The sequence below is a fragment of the Gavialis gangeticus genome, unplaced genomic scaffold (genome assembly GCF_001723915.1).
Source record: "Gavialis gangeticus isolate Ggan-Ray unplaced genomic scaffold, GavGan_comp1, whole genome shotgun sequence".
NCBI lineage: Eukaryota > Metazoa > Chordata > Crocodylia > Gavialidae > Gavialis > Gavialis gangeticus.
This window is the reverse complement of record NW_017729031.1, coordinates 33,922,001-33,929,986: the sequence shown is the minus strand read 5'-3', so window position 1 is coordinate 33,929,986 and position 7,986 is coordinate 33,922,001. Positions and strand designations below refer to the sequence as shown.

Genomic DNA, 7,986 nt, shown 5'->3' with positions numbered 1-7,986 from the left:
AACTACTTCACAGTTAGGGCGGCTAGGAGCTGGAACCAACTTCCAAGGGAAGTGGTGCTGGCCCCTACCCTGGGGGTCTTTAAGAAGAGGCTGGATGCCTACCTGGCTGGACTCATTTGAGTCCCGTTTCTCTTTTTGGGGTTTTTTGTTGTTCTCCCGCCCTGGCGGGGGGTCGGGCTAGAAGATCTACTAGGTCCCTTCTGACCCTTAGTCTATGAATCTATGAAACTAGCCATAGTTTCCAGATACCCATTTCACCAAGCAAGATGAAGACAGGGCACAGAAGCAGGACTAAGAGGAAAACTCCTTCTGCTAGTCAGACATTTTATCAGGGCTTTTTAAGAATATCCTAGTGGGAGTGCATGGGCAGAAATGGTTTTGCTCAATGGCTGTGGCCAGGGCACAAAGTGGGTAGCCTGCAAAAAACCCTCTCCACCTTTGCTTGCTCAAGACGGCCGTCTTGCATAAGGCATGGAGGTGCTATTCTTCCTGCCACAAGCTTCCCCACCCCAGCCAGCCGTAGCATCCGGCACTGCATGCACTGTGCCCCACGCAGACGGCTTTGCCGGGGCACGACCCCCTCCTTCATTCATGCCCTCAAGTCCGGCTTGAGTCTCCTAAAACTTCCCCAGCCTTTATTAAGTTCACCTCAGCTTTATGGTGGCTTCATACAAGTCCTGAGGATCTGTACATGAAAGGGAACCTTGTTATGCTCTGCAATAAAAGTCTGATCTAACAACACTCTTTGGGGCCATGGTGAATTCTCAACCGTCTGAACCCCTTAAACCCAGAACAGATTCAAAAAGTGTGCTCTAGCTCAACCAAAAATTAAGGACTTTCCAGAGACTACACAGAAGTTCAGACTAGGTGAACACTCGCCGACTGGGAATATTCTGTTTATTCTCTATGAATAAATATTTGCGCAGCAATGTTACTAAAAACTCAAGAATTCCCACCACCGCCCTGCCCCCAATGAAAAAAGACAAGACATTTTTCAAAACACAAGGAGACTTGCCTAAAACTTCATTCTTCTTTCTTAGAGACACGCATCCTATCTTTCTACATCAGGGAAGTCCCTGCTTTAAGAAGACACTTTTGACACAGAAGCCATGAATGCAAGAGAAAGCATTTATAATGAAATACTCCATTTATCTGGGAGTTTCCAAACACAAGCGCCCATTTAAAACCAGGGCTCTTCATCTGCCAGTTCAAAAAGGATTCTTTGTCCTGGGATTACAAGGCAAATTATGGATTTCTTTTTAAACTTAAGGCAACTTCCTGGGTTAGAAACCCACCACCAACAGCAACAGACCAACTCGCATTCAAAGGGGAAGTTTAAAATTGCTTTGCTCCCTTGGGGAATTCTTCCAGGAATATTACGTTAAACATAACCCTTAGCCCAGTACAAGCATGGCCTTTTGCTCAAAAAAGGCTGCTGCTTTGAGTTAGATGAGCTGTACAAGCAGAGCTCTAACAACTCTTCTCTAGGCCGGCATGAGCAAAGAATTTATCCGAGATATGATACAAGACCATGCCGCAGGTCACCCAGTTGACCAGGGATAAATCGAGACCTTCCCGTTACAAAGGGGATTGTACTGGGAGAAGAAGAGAACCGCCTGCACGTATGCACTCAGAAGCAACCAGCTGGAGGAAGGCTAGGTAGCTTTAGACAGGTGCCTGGGAAGAAATTCATCTACGCAGAGATAAGCAGTCCCGGCAGAGAATGACAGCTGCAGCTAGCTCTCAGCACGGACCTGGCCAGAAGACCCTCTTGAGTCTAATCTTCAGTTCACTCACCTTCCCTTTTTGACCAAAGCTGATGCTGAAGACTCACCTCTGGGGCCTCTGAGGATGGATATATGTTTTGAAAAGAGCTCGAGACCCTCTTGAGGCGGTGAGTCCATGCCCTGCACCCCGAGGCTGCCATGGAAGGCAGATCTCATCTGATACAGATGGATAATGCTCACTGGAAATCCTGCCCCGCTGTGCATGCCTAGATGTCCGAGAAAGGAGAAAGTTCCTCTCGCTTCCTTCTTCCAGGGACACGTGCTCAACACAGAGCAGGATTAGGCCCTTCTGCCATAATGGCCTGGAACGGCTCTCGAATAAAGGAATAACCACGATTTCATCCTGTTCACAATCTATTATGCATCAGCCCAGCTGCCCATAGCTGCAGCTAGCTTGCTTCACAATCTGAGGAGCAAAAGGGCCAAACCTGGGCTCACGCCCCTGCCCATCCACCAACATACCCATGCCTTAAGAGCTGTTGTGGGGCAACAGGATGCAGGCCCAAGGCACAACCCAGTTTCATCAGGAGACTTGAGCCCACTCCAAGCAAAGGGATGCCTAGGCTGCTCTATTCGCAGAAACCTGATGAGAGGCTTGCAGAGCTTGGGGTTACCGTGTACAGAACAAGGAGCAAAACTCCTCCACCTCTCCCCAGGGACAGGGGCTGGATGCTTTAAGTGTCAGGACACTCTGGCTGGCTGCTTTTCCCTGTAAAGGATCCTTCTCTCCCAGAAAGATTCCCCAGCTCCTCAACCATCTCTTGGCTCACTTCCACATCAAAATCAGGCAGCCGGGAGTCATTGACAGTGGATCATCTTGGTCCCCTGAACTTGAGGAATCTGCACTGCACTAAAGCAGAAGAGGATGTTAGGTGGACTTCTTACTAGCTCATCAGGCCAAAGGCATTTATTTTTTGCCAGGCCATGAACAAAGAAGTGATGACATGGTTTGCACCTCAAGAGGTGCCGCTATAAAGCCAGCTTCTACAGAACCAGATCCAGGGAGTGCTACGTCCTGTGAAAAGCTGGCTGGAGGTGAATGCGAATCCCACGTAGGGGTGCACATCCAGGCTCAAAGTTAGCCAACACTGGCAGCCGAACACAACCGTACTAGGCTGCCAAGCTGGTGGGTCAGTATGAACATCCCACTCTTCGTGGGCCAGCGAAGGACCACCGTGCCTGCCAGTGCATCTAGCCGTTCTCTCATGCAGAGCTCAAGCACTTACAGCTGGCTTTCATAGCAAACTTCTCCCCCCTGCCCCTTCTCAGTGCTCAGCAGGCTGCATAACCCACCCACCCCTCGCTGCAGACTGAGATGCCACCGTGCACCAAAAGCCAAATTTCAAGTGACTCGAGTGTAAGGCAACACCTGCAACATGGAAGTCTACGGGCCTCATCTTCGACTGCTGGAAGTCTGGTAGGACTCAATGCACCTTTACATCAGCTGACAGCAGCTGAAGAGTTGGCCTGTTCCCAGAAAAAACGGAGACTCCCCCCACCTCCCTCCCAACTGCAGCACAGGAACACAATTCAGTCCTTCCATCACGGATCAACGATCCCTTCAGCCTTACCTTGATTGAGGTAGGTCAAGGTTTCTTCGTGCAGCTTCACGGCAGGGGATGTAGCTGTACAAAGAACATACTGAAATGGAGGCAGTTTGGTTTCATTCTCAGGAGACAACTGAGGTTCCTCCTGCTTGAAGATCGGCAGCGCCAAGACATCGCTGAAACATAACCAGCAACACACGCTTAGTAACAGCATCCAAAGAGGGACACATGGTCAGAGTCCAAATGTGAACAATTCTCTCGCACCAGATTTAAGGAGCAATGAGTGACATGTGCCAAGAGGTGAAAAAGGAGCCGGGGTCAGAAAACGACTACAAACGCACTTGCCCTGCATTTTAATGCTAGCCAGCATTAGTAAAATGGAAGATCACCAACCACCTATTGACTTGGCAAACACCAGGTCTGGTGAGTGTGTGGACCCACAATGCCACCTCTTCCCAGTGAGAAATTAAATAATAAAAACCTCTTCAAACGTTTGGGTTCACATCTAAAAGAAAGAAATGAAGGCTTTCCTTTTTTTTTTTAAATAGTTAAACCAACGTTGAACATAAGTCGTAATGAGCTCTCTTCCAAACACCGGATTATGTTTTTACTAAAACTAAGTAAAATTGGCCACATTTCTAAGTTCATTCTATTAGCTCACCACCCGTGTCCGCAACACCTAATCCTCCCTCAACAAAGCAAATATCCATTTGCCTTTCCTCGCCATGACCAAGGTCGTAGGCTCCTAGCCATACCCTTGCACCAATCTGAATACCCTTCCTGGAAACCACTGCCAGCATCCAGAACCAACAAGCTCGCTCTGAGCTTGTCACTCCCCGCCCCAAAATTAAGCTCTATATCTAATAGTGCATCTGCCCAGGTCATTTCAATCTAGCCAAGGTAAGTTAAGATGTGGCAGCTTAACCAATGTTGGGTCCTTGGGAGGGACCCCCACTATACCCATCACTATGCTTTGAAGGCAATTGGGTCATGTGTGCCTCATCATCCCAAGCCGAACAGGATTTGACCCCCACATCAGGCAGGGCCAGGACTTCAGGTCAAAATGCCATAGCCCGTTGCAGGTTTCGGCCCATAATGGAGTAGCCGGCCACCACACCCCGGCTTTCCCCAAACAGAACCGCCTTTTGCCCTAGCCCTTCTCTTGTACTAAATTAAACCCCTGCAACATTTTGACAGATTTTCTAGACAGCCCTCAGATGCACACACCCAGCTGCCAGGGCTGCTGCGATAGACCCAGCTCTGACCCCCTTGCACTTAAACGATATCCATCATGACCTACAGCAAGGGTGGGTAATTATTTGGGCTGGAAGGCTGCTTAAGGAGTTTTGGTGAGCCGTGGCGGGGCAGGGTGGGGTGCAGCCTAGGGGGTGATGCTGACCCAGGGCATGGGGGGGCAATTGATCCGATCCACCCCAGATCCCATCCACACCCAGAGGCACCAGACAGAGCAGGTGGCCAGGTGGGGTCTTCACATAGAGACCAGCCCAGGACCCCTGCGGGCATGGGATAGGGCCATGGGTGGGTGGGGACCCACTCCCCACATCGTGGTTCCTCTGCTGTCACTGCCCCACGATCCCGGCTCTGTCTCTGCCTGCTCAGCCTGCTCCCAGGAGCTACTCCCCACAGTCCCATCCCAGCTGCTTGCAGGGGTCCCGGGCCAGTCTCCACGAAGAGCCCACCTACCAACCCGCGCCATCCAGCGCCCCCAGGCCAGGGTGCCTGGGCAGCAGAGCCAGGTCCGGCGGCAGTGGGGACACTGGTAGTAACAGCCACAGAGAGCCGACACCAGCAAGGATGCCAGGAAGCCCCAGCTGCCGTGCCACCCCGGCCCCGCCGTGCGCCCGGGGGCGGTGGTAGTGGCCGCACGCACCACGGCCCGGGCTGAGGGACCCTCTGCGGCCTGGATAACATCCTTTGGCAGGCCACATCCCATGGGCTGTCTTTCGCCTCCCCCCGATCTACAAAAGGAGGGGTCAGAACAAAATCATTTATAGTCAAGCATGAGAGTAAGGAACGAGACACCGGTGCCAGCAGCCCTATTATTCTCTGCCGTAGGATAAGAAGCAACATTAGGTTTCCTCCCTTCTCTGACACCGAACTCTGCTCCATGCATGGTGTCCTACACGCTTGTGTGTTTAATGCAGGAATCCCCCCGATCAGACCGATGCCAGCATTGAGCCAAGACTACCTGCTGCCTCTGAATGGAGGGCTAGGCTACTCTTTTCTAGGTACCTCTTTTCTCCAGGCTTGTTCCTCCCCCATTTATGGGGGCAGCAGCTCCCGAGGACCTATGTGTGTATAAAGGAGCAGCAAAAACTAGCTGCAAAGAAACACAGAAATGGGGAAATGTGTGTTGGCATGCTTGCTAGGAAGAGCATGAAGAAGTTTGCCTTGCTTGGGTGGGATCCACTTGGTGTTAGCTCTAAAACACCCAGCACCTGCAACCTTGGGGAGCTTTCTCCAGGCCATTAAATAAAATGGTACAGGAGTTGACAGTAAAAACTTTAATGTTCCTGGTTCAAAAAAACAGTCACTCTTATTTATGAAGAAACAAAGTCACAGGCAGATCAGACAATGAGAGACAGCGGCGGAAAGAAGTAACAAGGTTTTTCCAAAGGGTTATAACCAATATTAAAATATTCAGTCCCTTTTCTTTTGCTGGTACTGCGAGCTCCAAAACATCTGCTTGTCCCAACACATCTTTTCTTCTCGTTGGAGGTTGATCTAGTATAGCAGCGACAGTAACTAAATCCCTGCAGACAGGTTTCCAGTCTAGAGACCCTTTCTTCTATAAAGACCTGTCTGGCTTTACAAATTGGTATGGGAATCTTTTCACTCACCTGGGGAACTGTGGACTTGGGCACTTATCGGCACAGGACCACCAAAAAGCAGGCTGCTTTACAGCAAAGCAAACCCCATTCAAAAGGGAGCCCAGTCCCAGAGCCCAGGGCTGTAAAGCAGAGCTTCTCCCCCAGGTGCCACTGCAGGGTGCAATATTAGCACAGTGAGATGTGCAACATCTACACCCAATTCACAAGAGATGTCAAATCAGTGTCCAAACCATTCTGACTTATTGCAGTCTTTGAATTTTTTTGCATCAGAAAAAAAACACGAAAGCAAGCCAAGAGGTGCCTCGAGTCGCTGCTGTCAGCACGTGCAGAGCCAATGTTTGAAGCTATGTGCAAGCACTTTGTACCTTATCTGGTCAAAATAAAAGGGAAGTGCCTAAATGCCAAATGCCACTTTCCAACTGAAAGCAGCGATTAAAGAGGTTTTGTTTGTTTGTTTTTTGCAAAAATCTGGTTGGTCTAATAGAAGATATCACCTCTCCCAGCATTTGGAGTCCTTTTGCCTCCAGACCAATATAGCTACAACCTGGATACCTGACACTTTCCAGCTGAACCATCTGAAGGAGGTGCTGCGTGATCGCCTGTGACCACGCTCTCTTAACATCACCTGAAATAGTCCCGGTCTGGACAATGCGAAATAACGGCACAACTGCACGAAAAAAGGCAACTCATTCGTAGTCCCAATCCACAGCCACTGGGCTCTCGGGACTCTGGCTCAGACCCACAGAAACGTGGTCTCTTATTAGCGTTTGCAGCACTCGCACAGCCGGCATGGAGACCTGGTGTTCGTACAAAGCCGAAGACTACGAGATCATAAGCTGTGGGTATATACTTTTAGACATTGCAAGCATTGTGCAAATTTGATTTTCAAGGCTCTCGCAATGTGTAGTTTGGGAAGTTTTCCTTGAAGTTCTCTAATAGCCCCCAAATTAACTCACGCAGAACTTTTCCTTTTTTTATTTAAGGGAGAGCAATTCACCTTTACACTAAAGTTTCGCACAATCGGTCTCTGACTAAGGGTGAATCCGGTCCCCTTTTCATCAGGGAATAAAGAAGCCCGAAGCCAGCGATCTCCCCAGCTGGAAAACGAAGGAGAGTGAAACCCTCTGGTCTCATAGAGAAGAGTCAAGGCTTGTTCCTCCCCAAACTCAAAAGGTCCCAGTGGAAAAAAAAAAAACGCACTCACACCAATGCAAACGCCCGGGGCGGACACGAACCAGGGATCGGCACGAAGCTGCCAGGCAGGGTCACTGCCAAGCCCAACCGCGCTGCACCTCCCCGATGGGTTTGGGCCTCTTTAGTGTAGACGCGCCTCGCGTCCCCGTTCAGCAGGAACGAGCATCGTTGCCTGTCCCGGCGCAAAAGGCGGGTTTTCTCGGACAGGGCAAGATTGCAGCTGCGCCCCCCTCCCGGAAAGAGAGGACCAGGCTTCAGCACCACGGCAGCGATTAAACACGGACAGCCGCTTCAGCCGCCCGGCACCTTCTCGGCAACGGTGCCCAAAACACCTGCTGGCGCCCAGGCCCGGCGGGCACCATCCTACGAGGGGGCATTGCCCGCCTCAGCCCCCGGGGATCAGGCAGCCCGCAGCCTCCGTGCAGGAGACGGGGGAGAGGCCCGCCCGCTTGCTACGTGAGGAGAAACCCTTCCCTGGGCCCGCCCGCCCGCTCACCGCAGGTAGCCGCCGCTCGGGTGCTGGTTGTAGTGCTCGGGCTGCGTGTGCCAGAACAGCATCTTGCCGCGCCCGCCCGCGCGCCCGCGCCGCCGCCTTTATCCCGCTTC

The 7,986-nt window shown here is 51.2% G+C and overlaps 1 protein-coding gene across 1 annotated transcript in view; it reads right to left on the bottom strand.

Annotated features, from left to right (window-relative positions):
- The window catches only part of TFCP2L1 (transcription factor CP2 like 1), a 50,589-nt gene extending 42,637 nt beyond the window's left edge, over positions 1-7,952 (bottom strand). Inside the window, exons 1-2 of the mRNA XM_019522603.1 lie at positions 7,877-7,952; positions 3,359-3,510 (exon numbers count right to left, since the gene is read on the bottom strand). Coding sequence (XP_019378148.1) covers positions 3,359-3,510; positions 7,877-7,938 — 214 coding nt within the window. The 5' untranslated portion in view covers positions 7,939-7,952. The remainder of the gene's footprint in view (positions 1-3,358; positions 3,511-7,876) is intronic.
- Positions 7,953-7,986: the final 34 nt, after the last annotated feature.